The sequence below is a fragment of the Rhagoletis pomonella genome, unplaced genomic scaffold (assembly GCF_013731165.1).
Source record: "Rhagoletis pomonella isolate Grant_MI unplaced genomic scaffold, Rhpom_1.0 Rhpom_scaffold_00004, whole genome shotgun sequence".
Taxonomy (NCBI): Eukaryota; Metazoa; Arthropoda; class Insecta; order Diptera; family Tephritidae; genus Rhagoletis; species Rhagoletis pomonella.
Genome location: NW_023458558.1, coordinates 58908025 through 58930370, shown reverse-complemented (window position 1 = coordinate 58930370; position 22346 = coordinate 58908025). Strand labels below are relative to the sequence as shown.

The following is a 22346-nucleotide window of genomic DNA, read 5'->3' as shown; positions in this document are numbered from 1 at the left end:
GTCTGTATGTATGATTGTGTTTACATATTTTTTCAGCCACATTTGTGGCCTTTACCGCTGCCATTTGTTGGCTGCTGTCCACTTAAGTGATTTTTTATGGAGCATAAAATTCATATTTCACTGCATTCGACTTGCTGTTGAGTATGTTTTTGTTTTTACTGCATTTTTAACATTTCAATTCGAGTATTTTATTTATTTACTTTGGGACTCGAATTTATCAAATAAATACTTACTTAGTTAGCATAATTATCTACATGTATTAATTGCAAGAGTGACGATGAGTTGAAAGAATTTCCCACGGTATTCGTTCTTAATAAATCTATTAACAGCTTGTAAATGTTTGTATGTATGCATATACATATGCAATTGTTAAGCCACTTGCAGGTATGGTAAAGTCCAGTTATGAAAACCTGCACGGTATTTTCATTTTAAATGCTTTCCAAGTAGTGTTGCCGCAATTATCTTATATTTTATACCAAAATCATCAGAAAAAGTTACCAAATTCAACAAGAAATTACTAAACTTATTTTATATGCAGAACTAAGCATACATACATATATTCGAATATTTTGAGTCGTTATCAGATATCATAAAATCACAAAGTTAAAACCCCCTGCCGAACTTCTCAGGCAATCACTGATTTTCGTGCTTTAAGCGTTCTGTTGAGCTATAATTTTTATGTGGCGCGTGCCTCGAAAGCCACAACACCAGAAAAGCTTGGTGTAGATTTCAAAGCTATACGACGTTTCCACGATACGTAATTCACTCTCTCATTCGTAATTCGCACTCCCATTCGTCATTCGCCATTCAATTACCACGGGAATTACATAATTCGCCATACAAAATGTTGAGAGTGAATTACCTCATTTGTAGGTAATTGATGCCGAACGGCGAACGAATCGGTACCTTCTCTAATATTTGTCGGAAATATATCGAAGTTTTCACCGGCCTAGTCCCATTTGCTGGCACATTTTTTAGTTGCTGAAAAATTAATTAAGAAAATATTCTCTATATAAAATAAAATCTTTCATGCTAACTTAAATTTTTGCTCCATCTGCGATATTTACGGTACACAAACATAATAATAAATACTGAAGAACAAGAACAAGAAGTAGAGCTGCCAAACGAATTACGATTGTGTGTCGTGGAAACAGGGTAATTCACGAATTACTTAGCAAATTACTAAGAGAGCGAATTTCGAATTGTGGAAACGTCGTATTAGTGTGGTCGGTGAAATGAACTCGTCAATTGCTCGTCGTTCTCAGAAATTGCCACTGTCTTATGGCACATTAAGGTATGTTTTGCATTTATATACATATACTCATCCGCCAAAAGCATTGCGTTCAATTTCTATCGCTGTCACTATCTCGTTGGTGTGCGCAATGCTTAAGACTCACACCACAACACAACTTAACCCTACTTTGATAACCACACTGAAAGCTGGTGAGAAGATATCCATACGTCTGTGAGACCTGTCATGCCAATATAAATTTTATGAATATTTTTTACCAAATATTGGTTTTTTAAATATTTATTTTTTATTTGAATATTTTTTCTTAGTTTTTTTCTTAATTTTGTAAATGAGAATACGAAAAATTAAATGTCCGTATCTAACTCCGGAGTACTTGCAGATCAACAGTTGTCAAGTTTTGGCTAAGACACTGCGGAATTTATTTCAACAGGTGGTAAGAAATATTTCAAAAAGTTTAACGCTTAAACGCTCTAGGATTTACTGAAGCTTTCCTAAATTGCACAAAAAATGTTTACTTTTGTTCATTAATGAAAACGTTTGGTTTGGTTGCCGGTTTCACCAGCAATTAAATGAAAAATAATTTTATCTCTTCCGACCTTACTCAACAAATATGTAACACCGAATGTATGTAAATAGATATCAAACTGAAATATAAATAACACAATTACCGAATTTAATAAAGAGAGAAAAAAATCTACAGTTTTAGGAAAAAATTATGAAAACAGCAATTAGCGTGTTGTTTAAGGGAACGAAGAATATGCCCTTTTCTAACAAAATAAACCATAAACCAAATATACCAAATTTGGTTGAGATCGGTCGAGAAGTTTTTGAGATATGCATACATAAGACAAGTGGGCGGTGGCAACCCCGTTTTCCTAAAATTTCTCGAAAAAACTTTTTGCTAACCAACGACTGTATATATCAATTTTGAATAAATATTGATGAACTCCTAAGCCACACTGCTAAAAAGTCACAAATTCCGGTACAATTCAAGGCCGTAATTAAGAAAAGTCGCCTAACTTCGACAATTTTTATGCGATTGCAATAAATGAAGTATCAGTTTATTTGAAAATAGATTTCATTTTAAATAGTACTCCATATTTTGAAAAATTAAGAGAAATAGGGTTTTTTTTTAATTTACCCGATAAAAAATCGCAACAAGCCAAGTCCGAGAATAGACTATTATATATCATTTCTCTTCTCAGATCATACTCGATCAATGAAATCGAATCGAAAATAGTCATTATAAAACTCATAAATCTACAAAATCGTATTTCTGACCTAAATCGACAGGTCGCGACCTCTAAAGGACCTTTGAAAACCCTATTAAAATAGGAAACAATATTTCTCATAAAAACGAATAAAATTAGGGGGTAGGGTCTTGAAATTAAAAAAAAATAGCGTTTTCGATGGGCACCCTAATACACACACATATCGTCACCTGAAATGCAAAATAACGTAACAACATCACCACTGAAATGGAAAAAGTCGTGACTTAATTTTTTTCATAAAACGAAGTGCGGAGTTGTAATTTGATGAAATCCATCATAGCAATCAGAGAATGAATTATGAATTTTTTATAAGTTACGACTCTTTGCACTTCAGTGCTGATATGTACTTAAGCCAGGAAGTCAAAAATCAGAGACCTAACAAATTTTAACTGAAATCTAATTTTACCAAATATGGAAGCCCATTGCAAAAATGTGTCGAACTCCATTTCTATTAAAAGTAAAATTTTTGCAAAAAATCATCGAAAAATGGGCAATGGTGATTACGTTATTTCCAAGAAATGTTTTGCCCTTCAATGGTGCAAAAGTGTTTAATATAACACTCGACCAGTGATGCCAACAGGGGGGCAATTCCCCGATTTTGGTTGAATTTGAATTTCTCGGTGGAATCCGGGAATGGTTTAAATTTCGACGAATCCAATATACAAAAAGTTTATCAGAAAAAAAAATTTGTTTGTAAAGGGCAAATAAATGTTAAAACCTACTTGAGAAACCCCAAATATGCTTGAGTTTGTTTGGTCGATCGAAAACATAGCTGTGAAGTCCGTATGCATTATGAGAAATTCAAATAAAATCTGGTGAAAATTTGAATAATTTTTGCACAAAGTCTGAAAATTGGATTCATTGGGGTTTGTTAAATAATGAGCTGTACTTTTATAAAAAATTAATAAACGTTAAACAAACAAAAGAAAAATAGCTAAAAACTTGTCAAAGTGTCGCGATGATATTAATTTGTCCAACACTATATGTGTGTTCATTATTTATTTTAACTATATATTCATAGTATTTTCATATTTTTATTTTATTTGTTTAATATTACAAGCGATCACGATACTGTAGAATTGCGTACTATTTGTATACATATGTATGTATGTATATATTAAACTGCTCCTCCATCTATAAAAATGTATTTATTGTCTCATTAAATAAACGTCCATATACATACACAGCGTCGTTTAAAGTACAAAACCGCGTATCGTCATTTTGCAAAACCGTGTAACTGACATTTGCTGACAAAAATTGGATTTGCTCACACAAGTTCTTGGCTCAATCCTTATCCATTCGCCCCGAAATATAAATACTAGGCAGAAATGCGATTACTTTATAAAAGAGAGAACCACTTTGAAATATGAGTGTTTTTTGCTCTCTAGAAAATGATTTATGCAACCTCACATACGCGGTTTTGTACTTTAAGCGGCGATATATATGTAAGGGCAGTAATATCTCTCACCACAAGTATGTAAGTAAGTACTTATGGGCATTTACGTGTGCGCAAATATTTACCTTAACTGTGGTACGCGTTTTCCGCCATTTGGAGGTTGATGTGGTCGTCTCCTCCTCCTCTCCGATTATATTGTTGTCTTCCATTTTGCGCGTACGTGTGTGTGTGTGTGCGTTAAATATATAAAATGTTAACTACGACACTTATGTGTACTTTGTATGATTAAGTGTGTGTATGTGCTGCTTTTGTATTTATGCACCGCTGTTGGCTGATGTTCGACGTGGCGTATGATATGTGCATATATCCTTTTGTAAGTAAATTATGTATGTTTGTAATCCTTTCTGCATTTAAACGCAATGGTGTATCGTTCTGCCCTTACAATTGCTCCTGCGTGTACATGCTGATGTGTGTGCGCTGGCATATGCACGCAAATATAATCCAGCAATTCTTGCTGTTTACCTCTTTATTTCGCTTATTATGGCATTTATGACACAAACGATCACACATAAATACAAGCGTTGATATAAAATGTGAAAATGCAATAATATTTAAATAAATTTTTTTCGAGCTTAAAACCTTGAAATATGACTGACTGTAGCTGCCATGGGCAAGGTGAAATATTTTTGTCGGATTTGTTGGAATTTACTTTTCAAAAAATTGCACAGCTTCTTTTTACATTTACTGGGTGTGTTTCACGTTATATCACTAATTGGCTTAATATTGCAGCTCAACATTTTTTTTAGATTATTTTTTTTTATACAAACTTTTTTTTTTTGAAATATTCTTTTGCTTATTTGCATCAACAAAGCATATCACTTGCACCTGTATCACACTGAAAAATGCAAATAGTGTAAAAACTAAATGAATACGTGATTTTAATTTTAATAAAATAAGAAATGTATTCCATTATATTTAAATGGAACGGCAGCTCCTATACATACAAATACTTTGGATGAAAATAAATTTTAATTTATACATATATTTGTATTATATTTTAAACCGTTATTTTTCACAGTGACATAATTCTAGCTGATGACAACAATATGCACCGCAATTAAAGAACAAAATTTAAGTTGCATTCACTTTAATTTATAATTTCACATAAATCACATTTTGCACATTTTTGGTTTTTATTTTGGTACCACTCTCATTCTTTGCTTTGGATTTTATTCAACGATATGCACAAAATATTATGTACAAGCTAATAAATTATATTGGCTTTGGTTTGTTTTAAAGTGGAAATTCAAAGAAAATGCTAATTTTCATCACAGCTTCTTGAGGTTATTCAATTATTTTAAGTTTTTAGAGGAAATATGTTTATTTGGGTTTTAAAGCTTCACAGCGGACTAGTATTTAGTTAAATTTTTACTGCTAAAATTAAATTATTATTTTTATTTATAGTTATTTAGACGCACGATATTTTTTTGTTTCATATCACTCGTTTGCTTTTAAGTTTTCAATCAGGTTCTCCTCTTCATCAAAAATAAATAATAATTAAAAAAAAATTTAAATATAATCCTGGTGTCAAATGCATCATCAAACTATAATTTGGTTCGGTACTTCACTCGGAGTCATTTGAATAGCACACCTTTTTGATCCTCCTCAGTTTTCCTTTGTTCGTTTAATATTCATTCAGTTTTTATAAAAATTTAGTATTATCTACGTGTACATCCGATTTTAGAATTTTATAAAAATAAAAATAAAACCAAAGGGGTGCGCTATCCTACTGCGCTGCGCATTTGTTAATAATATCTAGAAAGTTTTGCGGTATGCAGTTTTGTAGCTAATTAAATTTTAGAAGGTTGCGCTTTTTTCATATAAAAATTCTGTTGAGCATATTTTGTATGAAGTTTTATTTAATTTTTTACGCGTTCGATGTTCGAAAATTTGTTTATATAAGGAAAATGAGCAACACCGTCAGCAAAAAAATTACCGAAAGTCCTAACTACTTGCAAACTCAAATCTTTTCTAAGAAATTTAATTAAAAATCTCCAAAGTTTGACGAAACTTTGTACAATGCTCCTAATATTTGTACGAAGTTTGAATTTTCGTCTTATAGGGTTTTTGGTAAAAAACGAGCTATGCTTTTATAAAATGATAATACACATTTAAAACGAAAGACAAATGGCAAAAATTTATTAAAATATTGCATCCCTATTTTCATATATGTTCGCTACTGTATTTGTAGAACACTTTAACCTTCTAAAAGAGTTTATTTTTGCTAAAAAAGATAAAAACAACTATCAAAAAACAACATTGTAAATAATTGAATGAACAAAAAACAAAATTAAATGAATATTCTTCTGGCCGTGGGACTCGAACCTATGACCTCCTGGCTCGTAAATCCGCATTACTGCCGTCTGTCTACTTTAAGACTCTGGCTACACGATTAGCAGCTGAGGGAAGAATTCGAGCAGCGCGCCGCGACGGGCGGCTTATAACTGAGGGCAATTTCTTTCATGATTTTTTAAATTGAAGCAACATCTCATTATCGCGAATTTAGTGACTTGTATACAAATCTGCGCAAATTTCCACACACGTTTAAGCAATGCTGCTATATAGGGTAAAATATTTTGACTAGCTGTGGCGAAATGTTAAAACCAGTTTGACAAATAAAAAATATCAGTTGCAACAGAGCAAAGGCTTGCTTTAGCTTTGAGCTAAGTTCAGTAAGTTATTTTATTATTTTCGACCAAAATTTTTGTGATAAAGCATAGTTCACTCAAAATCGGTAAGGAAGCAATGGTATTTCAGTAAAGCACAAATGTATTTTAGAAAAATATTTTTAGAATACAGTCATGCTTTTCTGAAATACATTTGTGCTTTGCTCAAATATATTTGCCCTTTTCTGAAATACATTTGCGTTTTTCTGAAAATAATTTGACCTTTTCTGAAATACAATTGTGTTTTTCTGAATTTAATTTGACTTTTGCTGAAATACATTTCGCCTTTTTTGAGATACATTTGAGTTTTTCTGAAATTCGTTTGGCCTTTTCTGAAATTCACTTGACCTTTTCTGAAATACATTTGTGTTTCTCTGAAATACTGTTGGAAAAGGTGTAGTGCGCCTGTGTAAAAATATGTTGATAAACATCGTTATCTCAGTCATAATTTGGCCTCATCGATCCGTTCGATAACAAACTAGGTTTCAGATAAAGCGATTACAGTTCATGCTATATCTTTATTGTGCTGTTGGTAAATATAATAAGAGTCGCAGCTTTAAATGGTTATTGAACGATTTTCTATAAGAGCGTGCAAATATTGGGGTTGTTCTGTCCTTCTCAAGCTGGATACAGAAAAAAACCGAGTAGATCTGTAGATATAAAAGGGTAATACTTCATCTCCTGTTACCAAGTAACTACAGTAAACGAACTCGCGCCACTGTTGACAGTTCTTAATTCGTTTATTTGGTAACCACTATTAACAACCGATAATAATGTAAGTATTGAAGTCAAAGGCAGAGTCACTCTTTTGCCAACAAGTGCTACTTTGGACTCAGTTGGCAACTGAGAAGTTTAGTTCACGCGTTTCGTTCAAAACCACACTCTATAACTCACTAATTCCGCCAATGCTATGGGCTTTACGTGACGCAGAAGGAGTGGTAATCACAACATCCGGTGAAGCGACGGCTGGAGTAGTCGAGTGACATTTTGACGTTGACGACAGCGAATGCTACATATATGAGCTTTACAACGATATATGCACATAGGCATAGTTCAGCGAATACAGAATACAGCGGCACCTTTATTTCGGCAATGCTTTGCGAATTAACACAAACATTCTGGATACCCTGGTGGTTTATAGAAATGAAAAGTGCTCACCTGCATACGAAAGGCAGGTGGAGAAGGGCTTGACATCATTGGGCATTTCCTTTTGGCATTTATTTTAATTGGCACAGAAGAGAAAATACTCGCGTTATTTATTGGACTCGCCCAAAACACTGTGCGAAAACCGAAATCAGCCTGGCCTCTGCTAATATTTTCTAAAAGTATACATATCCAGTAAAAAACACACAATGGATTTGCAAAAGTTAATCCTCTCACGACCTTCCAAATACGCTTTTTGAGGGGTATCCCGAAGTAAGGGTCAAAAAGACCCTTTCAGGCGGGAGCTAATGGGCTAAAATATTCTATGAAAATATTTACATGTCTGAACTATTATTCTACCTTCTGAATGGACTCATAAATATTACCCGTTAGTTGAATGGAAAAACTATTCGCTTACTTATTTAAAAGCAAATTAAATCTTAAATTTTTTCAAATAAAGTCACTTCAGTACGAGTACAAACTGAAAGCAATTGGGATCATAAATTACTAAAAATTACTTAATAATTTTTAGTTTACTTAATAATTTTTAGTTAAGCTATCTGTCGGAAATTGCTTTAAATGCGCGCGTGGCCTCTGACTGCTCAATGTCGGAAAATAATATAAATTTTTTATCATGAAACGGAAGTAAGCATTTAAATTGCTTTGACATTTTCCTACATTTTTCTAGCTCAGAAGAACGCTGTGCTACTGGTACTAAGTTAAATTCATAAATTTTCTGGTAACCAATGGATTTGCAATAAATGCATTTCTTTTGTTGAAAATTATTGGGATGTGAGCTTGGCAGCAGATTTGTCTTTGTATTTGTGTGCTGAGTGTCACTTTGAAGTGAAGCGTGATTGCAACTTAATTGCATTTAGTTGGTTTCCGTGTTATGTATGTATGTATGTGTTTTGTGTTTATGTTACGAACTTTGTTGTTGACTTGTTGTCCGTCGTTTCCGTGGCTTTGTTTATATTACGTATACGCCCCGGGGCATGGCTTTTGTACTACTAACATAAGCATACATACATACATACATACGTAGGTACTATGTACATATGTGCTAATGTGTAGGTAGTGTTTATTATATATTAAATTAAATTTGTGTTTTGTACTTTTTTATGCAGGGTTTTGTGTGTGTTTTAATTCTGAATGCACTTTTTATATTGTATATTTATTATTGTTATGGGTTGTTTTTATATATAGTTGTCTGTGGAGTTTTTGCATTGATTTTGTTTTTGTGTTTTAATTTCTTAAATCATTTTTTTGTTGTAATGCACTGTTTAATTTATATATTAAAACTTGTGTTGTGATTTTCGTGTTGTATTTTTTGCATTTTGTGTTTTATGTGTAGTTTTGCTAATTGAATAAAATTTTTATAAGAAAAATCCCAGCTTTACTTTTGTCAATTTCTCTTATGAATACTTTTCAACAAAGAAATTTTTGTATTTTTAGCACGGCGAAATTTCAAAAATCTATGCGAAATACTTTTCACCGCGCGCACAAATCCAACTGGCAGCCGCTGGCCGCATAATTTCTCCACACCAACTTTTTTCCAATTTGGCCTTTTCGTTTCACATATTTTGATTTATTTTTTTTTTTTTTACTTTTCATTTGTTTTTTTTTTACTTTGTCTTGACTTTTTGTATTTGCGTTTTGATTTTATCTCTATTTGTCAGATTTTCTCATTTACGTACGTACGTATATACGAAGCGGTCGCTGCCCGCAGTCATTGGCACTTGGAATTAGCCAAGCAGTAGCAACTTGATGTGGCCACTTCGCTCAACAGCGTGAGAAATGGCTAAGAATTAGCTTATATGTAATTTCTTTGCACTTATTTTTAAATGTGCGAACAAACATGCTTGTGTATGTGTGAGCGCATGAGTAAGCAAGCGGGTGTGTGAATTTTGTTGGTTTATGTGCCGCCAATTAGAAATGTGTATGTGTTGAGTTTAATTTAGCCGAAGTCAAAAACCATTTTCAGCTTTTCAGTGTTGGAAAGTGCTGGGAAATTAATTTGGGTTTGTTTTTGATTTCTTCCTTGGGTAAAAGATGAAATTAATTAGAATTTTTGATAGCCAACTTTTCTAACCAATTTCACCCGCTTGACTTTCTCTACTTCTTTATTGGGCGCTTTAACCTTGAGCGATTTCGGCCAAGTTCAACAAAGTAAACCCGTCGTTCCTCTCCTGTGCCAACTGGTGCCAATTGGAAATGCCAAGTGAAGCCAAGTCCTTCCCCACTTGCTCTTTCCATCTTAGGCGGGCCTCCCTCTTCCTCTGCTACCACCAGCGAGTACCGATTTAAATACTTTTAGAGTTGGAGCGCTTCTGTCCATTCGAACGATATGATGTAGCCAGCGGAGTTCTGGAATTTTAATTCACTGCAAGAGTCGCCATACACCAGCACAGACATGATGAGGGACTTATGGAGTGTGATCTTTGTACGACGAAAGAAGGCTTTACTCCTCAATAGCCTACTCAGTCCGAAGTAGCACTGGCAAGAGTGATTCTCTGCTGGATTTCAAGGCTGACATTATTTTTGGTGTTAATTCTGGTTCCTAAATAAAGGAAGTCGTCTACCTTTTCAAATTTGTAACTGTCAACAGTGACGTGAGTGCCAAGTCCTTGTTTTTTTATGACAATTTCGACGTCATCGGCATGCACCAGCAATTGTAACAGCTCGGAAAGATCCTTCAAAGTTCTAACTGGGCAGCGGGCATAAAGGCAACTTATTTCGTGCTGTGGAAAGCGACAAAGTGGGTTAAAATCTATAAATAGACACAATGCACTCGATAAGGCCTTGTAAACTATGCTTAGAAGTCTGATACGGCACGAATGGCGGGGTCGCCTTTCTCGTTGATTGGGCAGAGCGCACTTAAATTCCAGTCGTCAGGCATGCGTCCATCTGACCATATTCCGCTGTACTTGATTAGCTCGGCTTACAGGCTGTTAACTCCAGATGCTTTGTTTTATTCAGTAGAGATTTTTGCACTGAAATAATGAATACATTCGTAAAATGTACTAAAGACCTGAGGTTTCATAACGACGACAAATTTCGTAAGATGTACGCAAATTTCATTATATTTACGAAGTTTTTTTCAGTGTAGAACACGCAGTCCAAAAGACCTAGAACTGGGGTCTACGCCCTTGTTTTTTTGCTACGGATGTACAAGGTGGTATATTGCTTATTATTAAATACGGTTCGCTGCAGCAGTTAATTAGGTAGAAAGCCATAGCTTCAATACAATACACAACACCGCTTATCGTAGCTGTAATTTATTACATGCAGAAGAAACACGCTGCACACAAATGTGAGGCCGATTGAGGAAACCTGCATATATAAGAACCCCACTGTGGGTGCCTTTCTTGATATTGAGGGCGCCTTTAACAATGTACTACCGGGGAAATAGTCAGATCTCTACTTAAGCTTGGGGTCAAAACTGACTTTTTTAGGCTCTTACATCGCATAATAAGTGTCATAATTGTCGCATCGGAGTGGGGTGTTGCCACCGTCCAGCGCAGGGTAAATAGGGGTAAAGACAGAACTCGTTTTGTTCACTAGGAGGTATAAGGTGACCCGGCTACTCCTCGCTTGGTCGGGGCCTTTCGCCTGGCGCTTTCTGATAGGGTCAAGTTATTGGGCTTGATTCGTGATAGGAAGATGCTGAAGCTGTTAACGTTATGCTTAACATAGCGGCTATCTATGTCACAGATAAAGCGGCTGCAGCAAAGGCGGTCAGACTTAGGAGCACTTCGATTTCTTGCCGGGTAACACGGATCTCTGCGTGCCTAGACTAGTACCAGCTAGCTCTTTCTCAACGCATATACCTTCTAGGGATGAGTGGGTTGCGGCTTAGACACTTGGGTTCATACTCCCTAGCAAGTCTGGAGGAGCTTTCCGGAAGAGCTACCGTTAACAGCGGTATCACAAAGAACCAACTTCCACGGTCTAAGTGAGCCCCTTAACAAGAGCAGCCGCCTAAATCTAACCTTACCTTCATATATCCCTGCCTCCAGAAATTTCCCCCTCACTCTACACTACCAGGACCCAGTTCTTTTGAGGCTTAAAGTTGGAGGACGGCCCCTAGATAAATACATTATTTGGCGGAAGGATTAACATCGAATTTGAATCCCAGGTATGCTCCCGTTCAGCACACTGCGATTATGGTTTGCAGTTTGTTAAACCGATTTCCTACACTACTGATGGAAACTCAACACAGATGCAGAATCGATAATGGGTGTCAACTTTAAGTAACTCCATGTCTCGCCAAAGAAGCATCTGTATATTATTCTAAAACAAGGCGCTTATTCACAGCGATCAACATAACGTACAGAGACAAATTGTACATTAAATTAAAGTGCTCGGTCTTAAACTAGATTTAAGATTCATTGAACCACTTTGGTAATATTTGCGTCGAAAGATTTTAAAATTGAGAAAAGCATTGCTATTTATTCGCTTTCGTCCCTGTTTTTCTTTTATATCAAGCAAAGTATTGCAATGCAGGAAAACTTAAAAAAAATCCTGGCCGACGAACTGAGGGAACGGTAAAATATTTTAAACTCTCGATATATATGCGTTTCAGAGAATCTGATTATTTCAGTTTTCCCTTGCGGGGTAGAGAATGGTGAGAGCTCTCGCCAAACTCAAAACTTAAGAAAAGTGCCAAAAGATATTATTTTGCGAGATTTTGTCGATTGGGCTTTTCACCCTCAGTCTGATAATCAAAACCACTTAAACGATCGATCAATCAATCAATCGATAAGCACTTTACGATAGTTAATAAAGAAATGGTTAATACGCTGTCCGTAGAGAAAAATGTTTACTATGGCGTCGATATCTACTGTCGTTTCTGAATATCCAAGCAAATAGGTAGTAATGTGCTGAATTGTCGGTACACAATACTTAAAAAAAATTCCAAATTGATTTTAGATCCATGGTTTCTTCGGCGAATTTGCTTAGAATTACATGTAAAAGCCTCCTATGCTATACGCACATATTAAAAAAATTGACCCGCCCTAATGTATACATACTTTTCGAGTTTGGTAAAAATATGTTTTTTATTGCTATTTTATATGGAATCGCCTAAAAACCCAAAAAGTATAAATAAGATGATGCTTTCTCAAAAGATGAGCAGGGGTGGGGTATGTGTGGATGTTGCAGTTAAGTAAAGCCAGCACACATGCATGAAAAGTGAGCTTAGGCTCGAGTCAACTTTTGAACTGATAAAGTAAGCTTAAGCTCAAATATTTGCACTGAAAATCGTGTCGGAGCCTAAGCTCACTTTTTATGCATGAGGCCCAATATAACGCTCCCTTCAAAGAATGCATTACGATTTGTTTTGCGATCGTTCCAAGCGAACATGTACTTTCAAACAAGGGGCAGATATTCATCGGGCGACGAAAACATTCAGTTCCAAATAATGTGGAAAATTTTTTTTTTATTTTTAACCAAAAATCATTGAGATTTGCAAATGTTCAGCCATCCCTATTCTATATGTGCATAATATTATATTTAATTATAAACTATGAGTTAATAGTTTGTAGTAAAGCTCTATAGAAAAACTGACCCCATATGTGATTACAAATGATGTATGATAAACGTATTATTTACTTTTTGAAGTAAAATTCCGCTTGGTATATTTTTGGATCACAGGAAATTTAAATTTTTGAAGTTTTAGAGAAACCCTCATTTTGTGTATACAATTATAGATTTGTTCGGGACTAGAGCCTCTATTAGTCCCTACATTCGGCTATTTCTACTCGTGGCTCCCCTGAACTGCTTTTATTCCATATGTTTTGGCGGCTGTGCGCTCTTATTAGAAATTACAATATTTCGTTACCGATTATCGAAAATATTGGATACTTTTTAAATCGGTACCGAGTATCGAACAATACCTAACAGTATCGACTCAGCACTTCACTACACGTAGGAATAGAGGAGTTGCCCCTCATGACTTGATACTAATAGTTGGAGCCTGGATTATTACTAGTTTACATTATTAAAAAATTTTTAAGGCTGTTGAGGCTATTCTGGTACTTATTCGATTGCATATATATTAGAAACATGGCGAACTTCATACTTAGAACGAACTGGTTTTTAGGGGTAAGTGTAAGCACCAACGCGGTATCACAAAAGGCCACTGGCCTAAGTAGAAACGCATGCATGACTGTCTTGACCTCACTTAACCTGAGTATAGCAAACATTTCATTTATTTTATGTAACTAATTGAACAAGAAGTTTGTTGATTGGAAATTATTTTTTTACATGAGAAGGAGTGGTTTAAGTTCTATGCCGTTTTGAATAGGATGTTTGCATTTTTTCATTCACAGCTCCATTTCTCATACGCAGTGGTAAAATTTTCTTATTTGTTTAAATTCAAACTATCTGATTTTCTTTATTTATCTAATCCACATTTTGTTCACTGAATCTCCACTTTAAACTCAACAAAAGTTCCCCTGTTTTTCATACTTAATTCACGCATTTATTTTATTTCACATCAAGCTCGCAAATTTTTAATTATTTCACTTTGAAAATCTCGTACTTGAATATTTTCGCGAAGTTGTTTTAGCAACGCTAACTGTTCAATACTGAGCTAAGCGGTTCAATGCTGTGCACATTGCATTGATGAGGGCGGGTGCTATGGCTATGCGTATGCCTGTGGCTGCGACGCCCCACCGCATCGTCGCCTCAGTGCATTAAACCACGCGAGCGGGGGTTAAGCGGTTCAGCGTCAGACCAGTGCAATTTCAGACTGCTGTGAAGCCCCAAGTCACACAGACATTCATCTGATTGAGTATGCGCGCCTATAAAGGCGTGAATATGTACCAGTGCATACACACATAACAAAAGCAAAACCATTTTTTCTTTGTTTCACTTGCCTTGCCTATCTCTGCTTTGTTTCTTTCTGCCGAATATGGATAAGCGTATGAGGTGATTGTTGAAAGGATAAAGCATTCCGTACAATGCACTGCCAACACACTTCCTTTTTGCGTGTTCATCTGCACCCGTTTTTTTCTCTGTATTTTATTTTGTGTCTTTTGTTTGCTTACTCTGTCATTTTGCCTTTCACCTTTGCCGCGTAGCTGTCACTCGCACTTTGCGCAAAATTTATTATTACGTCGCACTTACGTTGCACTTAGCTTTCCGTCAGCTCTGTTCGTTGCGCTATTCAGATTCTCGCCCTTCCCGTCTTCCAGCATTATCTTATGTGATCCTTTTGTCCCCTTAAATTTACAGAAAGGTGTCGGTGATCTTTCACTTTACCTCGTAAATTCATTATTCGTGCGGTTTGCTATTCAAATGAATCAGAAGCACCGCTGTGGTGCAAGGCCCGAAAAGCCACTGCACCCATTCACTGGGGAACATCTTTAACGCCTGATCAAGGCTTCCCATCGTCTGTTGAACTTTATCCATAAATTTTCGTTAATAAATTTTCATTATTTTCTTAACGATATTAATGAAAACTACATACATACATATATGCAAGTGTGTGTACTTATTTATTTACTTGTTTAAATTTGTTATGTTACTCATTCGCCATGGTGGCTGAACTTGATTACTACGCTTTGAGTGATGTAATTTTGTTTTATTAGTCGTTTTTTTCACATTGCGAATATCCTGTTATTTTGTGTTGTGTTTTTAAATTCAATGCTATTGATGATTTGCAAATGTTATTGTTTTGTTAAATAATTAAAATCTTTGATATTTTAAGCTAAAAATACTAGATATTTGTTGCAATATGTGTATGTATACACACTTGTCAAATTTTGCGGAAACTTTTAATGAATTATGCGCTCCATTAATACACGTACACAATTAATATTTCATTTAAAATTTGATCACTTTTATGCATTGCTGACATTAAAAATTTCAAAATAATAGAATTGAGTTTGTTTGCCTAAAGATATAAATTTATTCTCTCGTCTGCAGTTATTGTATGGCCTTGTACTAGCGTAGTATAAACATGTATGTGTGGGTGTGTGTCTTTTATAGCCATCCAAATTACTGAATCGATCTTTATGAAACTTCTACAAACGGTTCATGTGGTGCACAGGGGAAAATCAGGCTATAAATAATTTTGGACAAGTGGGCGGTGCCGCGCCCACAGAGAAGAGAATACTTTAATTAAAAAAAAATAAAATTACTTTTTAATCATATCTCCGCATCCTTATATCTTCGAAACTATTTGACATAGATAGGGATGAAAAGAAACCAGGCAGGTACCGATACTTTTACTTGGAAGTTGTATTCAAAGAAAGTATCGATACCTGAAAAATATTGGATCTAAAGTATTGATACCTAGTCATATCGATACTTTTGGCCATGAAGGCATTCCTTATGAACTAAATAAGTTAAGTTTTGTTATAATAAGTTAATTATTACACTGTGCGACAGTAAATTTTACACACAAAAAAATGAAGATATTCGTGAAACTATGGGAAAATTATAGTAAAATTGCGAACTTAGTTTTTAAGTATTAAAAAAAAATTTTTTTTTTAAATTCAGTGCAATGTAGTATAAAATTAAAGGTACCATATAAAAGAAAAAATTCTGTAGAATTATAACAGAATGAATTTTTTGGTGCATAAGGACGCATGGTTATGGAAATGTCCTTTACAAATTTTATCTTTAAATTTCCTTGAATATTTGCAATATTTATTTTTGAAAAAATTATTGTTTGAGGACAAATATACACGCGACCACATCATCGAATCTCGTCCTGAAAACTTTATTAACCTAAAAGGATAAAATCTATTAAAAGCGCATTTTCAATACCTATTCGTCCTTGTAAACCAAAAAACTTTCTTAATTTAAATTATACAGAATTTATCTTTAATGATTTTTTAAAATAACTTTTCAGAATAATCATACTTTTTGAAATTCTAAAGTCCTTTTGAAAAAAAATCCTGTCGTCAGTATAAAAAACTAAAAACCGCAGTTTTTCTATATTTGGCCCATAGTTTCGTGAGTATATAAACCCCTTCGTGTGTTTTTTGTCGCACTTTGTTATCTGGGAATCCTTAACTTCAAATTATATGTTTAGTGATGAATGGTATTTAACAGAGACAGTTAATTGGAAAATATTAAGAAAAAATTTGCTCTTAAAATATTTCTGAGAAAAAGCATTATTTTGTTGTACTTCCCAGGAATAAATATACGGTTTTCCAAAGATTTCAGTGCAGTGCAAATGTACTATTACTTATGTACAAAAGTTATTAACTAGGGTTTTAAATACGATAGCTTCAAAATTGTCACCTTATTCCACACACATTTGGAAGTGTGAAGAGTAAAGAATCAAAATAATACAGAGGAAATTTTACTAAAAGAAATGCTTAAAAGCATTTAAAATATAAAAGATTTTCTAGTATCTAGATACCGCGAACTGGAATATTTTTTTTCTATTTACCATTTACTTTTCTTCAGACTAGAAGCAAAGATGGCGTTTAAATTTTGCAAAATTTCTGCCTTTTCCAAAATTTTTTTTTAAATCAACTCTGTACCCTACTCTTTTTCTTCTTTGTTTATTTTCTTCAATAACAGAGCTAGGCTCCCACTACCTTTAGTATTTTCCGCTAGTCTAGTCCAAGGTCTTCATATACTAACGCGCAATAAACCCGTAGAGTTACTCAGTTAGCTTAAAGCATAAACAGACGGCAGCGTTGATACCGGATCAACTCGGGAATTAACTGCAGTTGATCCGGACTAAGTCCGAGTTAATCCGGATCAACGCTGCCGTCTGTTTAAGCTTTTAGCATCGTGTTGAAACGTCTGTTTCATTCATCCAGTTCATTCTGCCACTCGAACAGTTGGGCCATGCTGCATTATATCGACTTCGGTCAAGCAATTGGAGCTAGTATTATTTGCGCTATATCGGCTTTGTCGCATTAGCGCGGTTTTCGCTGGAAATTAAGCAGCCATGAATAACAAGACGCTTAATATTCGAAATAATATTTATTTTTCGATACCTACTCAGGTTTAAAAGTATCGATACCAAAATTACTTGGTATCGAGCGAAAGGTATCGAGTATGCACTTGTATCGTTTACTCGTATTATTTTTTGGAATGAAGGTGGAGCCATGTCCCCATTTAAGAGGACACCACTATTCATAAATCTTTCCAGCCATTTGGCGCATATATATGATGTTTGGCATATATTTCCTTTAGATCAAGTTATACCTCATTTTGGAAAAGTAGACAGTGGTACTCATACAAAAGAGAATACATCTTGTTAAGATTACCCTTTAATTAATCGCCGAATTCCTTAATCTCTCACGTTTATTTCACTGGATTATTAAATGAAGGTTCAAATTAGAGTACAAGTCAATTTATGGTACAAAAAAACGCTTTACAATACTTGTTAAGGCAATTGATCTCTGTACTCTGAACTGGCAGCTTACAAATACTTATGCATGCACATACTTACTCTCGCTGAAAATTAGTATCGGGCAACCTCTGAGACACTACGTTTCTGTGCAAGAGTTATCGAAATCGGTTGACGTGGTCCAATGTTATGCGGTAATATACATAAAAAAAAATAAATAAAATGTTTCGACGAACTGATAACCTCCTCCTTTTTTGAAAGTCGGTTAAAAAATTATAGTTTCAATATAAAGGGCCCTAATAAATATATTAAAGACCGTGCTTTCATATAAAATCCTACAAGAACAACGCTATTTGTTATTCTATCTATTTAATATCTTCATTTGTCAGCAATGAAGACATATATGCTTACTAATAATAATATAGCAATAAAAATCTATTTGCATTATTTACACTCCATGAAACAGGCAAAAGAAATTGAAGGAACCCTTCATTCGTTGAAATGGCAATTTACTATAAACGTGCCCGTTATTCACACATCGGATGCTCAACCAACTGCTTCTGCTTTGCCGTATGTAATATTTGCAAAAACAAAAAAAAAACGAATAAAATAGATATACATACATACTTAGTAAAAGTATGAAAACGGCATATTTTCAAAGGTATTAAGTTGAGCAGGCTTGTCTGTAAAACTGTTAGCTGAAATTGGCAATGTAGCTGAGTAGTTAGCAACAGCTGTTGAATTGAGAACATCAGGAAGTTTTTCTAAAACAAGTGATGCCAATTATCATAATAACCATCCCTCTCTACTGGCAGCATGCTAACGAAACAATAACCATAATCGCAGCACAAAACCAAAAACAATATTTGGCGTTTTAATATGTAGACAATATGGCGGCATATGCAAATCAAACACCTGAGCAAATAACTTTGGTAATAGTAGTAAGAAAGATAAAGAAAAAAAAATCGATAAAAACCAACTAATTTAAAGAAAAATTTTCAAGCTTCGATTTGATTACTAATTCTTAAAATTGATAGAACGTAGCGTTACCAAATGGAGTGAGAATATGTATGTGACTCTATCCAACTTAGGAGAAAGAATAAAATACGTTATCCCACGTTTGAGTGGATCAAATCTAAAGATAGAGAGAAATTTGAACTAAAAAAGAAAAATGTCAATTAAAACACGCGAAAAAAATAAAATACATTTGTAAAAATTGAATGAAAATCTTTCTAGATTTCAGAGTGGTTGTAGGAATGGTAGCTATGGGCTAGGGTGTGAACCCTTATAGGGCGGACTTAATTTCACTATACTATATAATCTTGAAGGATTAGGAAAGATCTCCCTTAAAACTTTAAATGCACAGACTATAAAAGTAAATAAAGGTCTAAATAAGGTAAAAGAAGATCAAGCTCTTTGACTGATGGCACTACTCAAAGAGAACATACTTCGACAAAATGGGTATAATTAGTTGAGTGTCTGGCCAAGCTAAGTACACCTCGATTCTAAAATTGTGTGACCTTCATTAGAATGACAGATTGGTTTTATTTCTAGAGAGAATAAAACACGTAAACAGCATCTCTCAAGGTATCGCAATGAATCCATGGCGGCCCGAGCGTCACTCCTTCACCGCTAGATGAGGGAAGCCATAAACTACCATAATTTTAAAGAAAATGGTGAAGTATTCTGGAGACGAATACTACATTGCTTGTCAAAGTTTAGCCCAAGGGCATACAGTCAACAATTTTCAAAAAATAAAAAAGTCTAATACACGACGCTTCAAAGATTTAAGGATGGTCAATCAATCAGAATGCGTTACCAAACTTACCGAAATCCAAAAATAATAAATAGCTTGCAAATCAGCAAGCCAATGAGTAGCATCATCTTATGTGGAGGTCAGCCGTGTAGGTTAAAAATTGCTTTACATTCTACCAATGTCTTCAAAAACTATAGCAGCTTAAAAAAATATTTGAATATTTGGCGCTCACATTTTTACTAAATGGTTTTACCGATGTTCCTCTCCCATTTGTGATGATCGTTTGTATGTAGTTCCCCAAATGGAATGGTCTCCGAGCGGCAGATTTTTTTTTTTTTTGTTATGGGGGACTTTTTTATGGGAGAAATATACTTAAACTTTTACTTTGACGAGCTGTTTTGGATACTTCGCGAAAAAGATATCGAACCTGCCTACAGCCGAATAGATGACCTCCAACTAAAGGATTACAGTGGCCACCAGCCCAACATTTATAAATTTATCAACAGTTTTTCTGATGTAAGTACTTTAAATTACAAACTTTTTTCATTCGTCACAAAGATAACTCAGTACGCCTTGTAAGCAGCTTAACAATTTATAGTTTGATCGTTTGCAATATGTAACTACAGAACCTATTTAATTTTGTATATTTTGTTGTGATTTTTTACACTAAAAATAAATTACTCAAAAATGTCCGCATAATTTAAAAATGGGCAGGCGAAATCAATATTACTCCCATTTTTCGGAACAACTCACAAGTTGGTCACACTATGGCAGCCACGTGCCATACAATCATAAAAAACTTTTCCGGCTAACAGCTAAAAATACGGAAAATATTATTGGCTACGGACAGTCATGTGAAAATAAAAAGTTTTTTAAGCAATACTGAGAATTAGTGCGATTAGCTTGCGGACAAATGCCTGCGGTTTTAAATGCTGCTGCGTGTGATATGAAGCAACCATTATTAGGCTATTCAATGATTAGCAGTGAAGCGGAAAGTTATGTAGCAGCAGGCAGCATTGCAGTGCTTATCAAAGAATGCCAAAAATAGTCAAAGCTATTTGCGAAATTTACATGTAGAAATTTTGGTACCTACATGCATATATATCTACGTATGTATGTATTTACATTAGGGTGGTTTCCATTTGGTAATAAGAAAACGGTAAGTATGCCGTATACTAATTAGTGAATTAGTTAATACGCTTTTGGGTATGATTCGAAAGCGAAAGTATTAAAGTAACAATAAAAAAATTGGTATTATTCAAACTAAAGCGACGGTAGGACTAAGTTTCAATACCCGCCCCGTGCAAAATGCAAAAAGTTTGTTTTAATAGCCATTGGCAAGTAATTTAAAACCTCTGAGCGTTATTTTACCATGAAAATAATTTCTATAAAAAATTCATCAGCCGATCAGAGCTGGCGTAAAATTGTAGGTTCACCCATTTGCGTGACAACATCAAGACTCATACCGTAAACCGGAGGAGAAAATCGGCTAAACACTAAAAGTGGCAATTATTTTTATTTTTTCAATTATGATCGAATAAAATGTCAATTGGTAATTTTATAACTAAATATCTAACGAATAAGTTTACGCGTCTCATCAGCTCATACTCACTTTTCTGCAGAAATTGTTGACTTACCTAAAAAGAGAGAAAGAAATACAATTAAAAATTATAATTTTAGAATGTGTTAAAAAGAAAACTATAAACTAAATAAGAATCAGGCAATCTGACTAAGGCTGTTATTTTATGACCGCTTCCTTTCCTTTCATATATTTTCAGTTCCTATTTAACTATAAATTGGTTCAAGGACTGAATTATTGATCGGAGTAAAATTAAGGAAAAAAAACGATTACGTGTATACACTTACACCTACATATCGCACACAATTTTCAAAAGTGACACAACTCAAAATTTAGCATTTTTTAAATTAAATGTACACATAGCTTTTATTTATCTTTAGCACATTTTTGTTATAATTTGTTGAAAAAATTTAAGGTAAATTCTCCCTTGCCCATATGATTAGCGTGTGTACGAAATAGTTTTTCGCATTTTGAAGACGGTGTGCGATATGTCAAGGATTGCCCGCAGATTCAAGGATGATACAACTCAAAACTACACCTTTATAAGAAAATGTATCTTATCACATGCTAATCATATGGTAGATAATAATAATAGATTGGCGCTTACACATACGTTAAGGTTTTGTCCAGCTTCTCCTCCGGTTTGTAGCGGGGGCACCTACACTTTTACGCCGACTTCGAACGGCGATTGTGTTGAAGCTGGAAGAAATACACTCGGAGTTTTGCCATTGCCTGCCGGGAGCGACCGCTTTTAGGAAAAAACATTTTTTTGGTTTTTAATTTTTGATGTTCGGTTGAACCAGGCTTGAACCCAAGCCCTTCATAATGGCAGCGCAAACTGCTAACCATTATACCACAGCGGCCGCCGTTGCATACTCAACTCAAAATTTATATTTTTT

At 34.6% G+C, this 22346-nt stretch overlaps 1 protein-coding gene across 7 annotated transcripts in view; it reads right to left on the bottom strand.

Moving 5' to 3' along the window:
- LOC118737882 (tropomodulin) overlaps nucleotides 1-22346 on the bottom strand; it is a 205299-nt gene that overhangs the window by 162261 nt on the left and 20692 nt on the right. For 2 of the 7 annotated variants that reach the window (XR_004992847.1, XR_004992849.1), the window contains exons 1-2: nucleotides 14260-14583; nucleotides 4045-4814 (exon numbers count right to left, since the gene is read on the bottom strand). The exons of 1 other annotated variant lie outside the window; for it this stretch is intronic. Coding sequence is in view for 3 of the 6 variants with exons in the window: in XM_036468691.1 (XP_036324584.1) it covers nucleotides 4045-4128 (84 nt within the window). In the remaining 3 variants the exon portion in view is untranslated. Of the gene's footprint in view, nucleotides 1-4044; nucleotides 4815-14259; nucleotides 14585-22346 lie in introns of those variants that run through there. 4 more of the 7 variants (XM_036468687.1, XM_036468690.1, XR_004992848.1 and 1 more) reach the window with 3 other exon arrangements.